Source organism: Cricetulus griseus, chromosome 2 (assembly GCF_003668045.3).
Source record: "Cricetulus griseus strain 17A/GY chromosome 2, alternate assembly CriGri-PICRH-1.0, whole genome shotgun sequence".
In the NCBI taxonomy this organism is placed as follows: Eukaryota; Metazoa; Chordata; class Mammalia; order Rodentia; family Cricetidae; genus Cricetulus; species Cricetulus griseus.
In genome coordinates, this window is record NC_048595.1 from 33,347,180 (window position 1) to 33,348,995 (window position 1,816).

The following is a 1,816-nucleotide window of genomic DNA, read 5'->3' on the forward strand; positions in this document are numbered from 1 at the left end:
TATGTATCTAGGCCTGTGTCTTACCTTTTTTCTTGAGTCATGGTCTTCGTTTTGATCCCAGTGTTCATCATTTCATCCAGTGTGGCTAGCTCTCTTATTCTGGGATCCCCTTTCTCCACCTTCCCAGAGCTGGAATGGATGTGTGAGACTGCATATGACATATCATGTGTGTTTCCAGGAGTTCTGTGAGATGCTTTAGATAGTTATCATAATCCTGAGACTTGTGTGTCATCAGCCTCATTGGATAGATGAAGAGACTGAGGTTCAGTAACTTGAGAAGAGTTCACAGAAATTGAACAGTGTGCTCAGAACCACATGCAGCCTTTTTTTCTTAATTGAAAGTATTATTTTATGTATATGTTTTTTCCCTGTTTGTATGTCTGTGAATCATGTGTATGCTTGGCCTCTGGTGAAGAAGAGGGAGTGAAATTGCCTGGAACTGAAGTCACTGAGAGCTCTGATTTGCCTGGTTCCCTGGAACATCAGTGAGTGCTCTTAACCTTTGAGCCATCTCACCAGCCTGTACCTTCCTTTTGCCTCTACAGCTGGCATGTGACAGGGGACACATAGATGAATGTGATTCTCTTACAGCCTGTACCATGTGGATGATTCCAGGACAGAACCAAAGCTGGGTTTCTGAGTTTATCCTGCTTGGCTTCTCCAGTGACCCCACAACCAACAGCATCCTCTTCACTGTGTTCCTTCTCATCTACCTGAGCTCAGTCATGGGCAATGGTCTCATCATCATGCTGATCTGCATGGACACACAGCTGCACACGCCCATGTACTTCTTCCTCTGCATCCTCTCCCTGTTGGATGTGTGCTATGTCACCACCACCATGCCCCAGATGTTGGTGCATCTTCTTGCTAAATCTCAGACCATCTCCTTTGCTGGCTGCTGGCTGCAGATGTATGTGTTCGGTGCCCTGGCTAGTACTGAGAGCACCTTCTTTGTTGTCATGGCTTATGACAGATATGTGGCCATTTGCTACCCATTGCATTATACTGTCATCCTTAACTGGAGACTTTGCATATCGTTGGCAGCTGGGACTTGGATCTGTGGTTTCTTCTTCTGTCTGTTACATACTTTCTTTGTCATGAGTTTGCCATATTGTGGGTCTAACAGGGTTAGTCACTACTTCTGTGACAGCCCTTCAGTACGTAGCCTTGCTTGCATCGATACTCACGTCATTCAGATGGTAGATCAGGTCTTGAGTGTTTTTTTGATTGTTTCTCCTGTTTCCCTTATTGTTACCTCCTACATTCTTATAGCCAAGACAATTCTCAAATTCAAGTCCAACCAGGGTCGCAGTAAGGCTTTCTCTACCTGTGCCTCCCACCTGACTGTGGTCACATTATTCTATATTCCAGCTTCTTACATCTACATGAAACCCAACTCCAGCTACTCCCCTGAGAGAGACAAGCAGATCTCACTCTTTTACAATGTCTTCACAGCCTTGCTCAACCCAGTGGTCTACAGTCTGAGAAACAAAGACATCAAGAGAGCATTTCTCAAGGTGATAGGGCTTATAGGTTGGACTAGTGAACCAGGATCCAGGATAAGCTGAATTAGATTAGTAGAAATGAATAGTGTCTTTATGTATGTTACTGACCTGTGTGTTTGAACTAACACAGTAATTGGTATTTGGAATATTTACCAATTACCAAGGTGACTGTTTTGATTGACAGGCTACACTATGGTATAATTCAATACACCTCAATAATCTTACTGGATAATACCTGTAGAGATTTATTCATTTAAAATATTTCTCATTCATTCTTTTGGAATTGCACATTACACAGTCCAATCCCACAT

At 43.2% G+C, this 1,816-nt stretch overlaps 1 protein-coding gene across 1 annotated transcript; it reads left to right on the top strand.

Moving 5' to 3' along the window:
* Positions 1-584: 584 nt before the first annotated feature.
* LOC100752609 (olfactory receptor 2A12) lies at positions 585-1,568 on the top strand. Its single transcript, XM_027399009.2, has one exon. It carries the CDS (start codon positions 600-602, stop codon positions 1,566-1,568), a length of 969 nt encoding a protein of 322 aa, XP_027254810.1. The 5' UTR covers positions 585-599.
* The last annotated feature ends 248 nt before the right edge of the window (positions 1,569-1,816 follow it).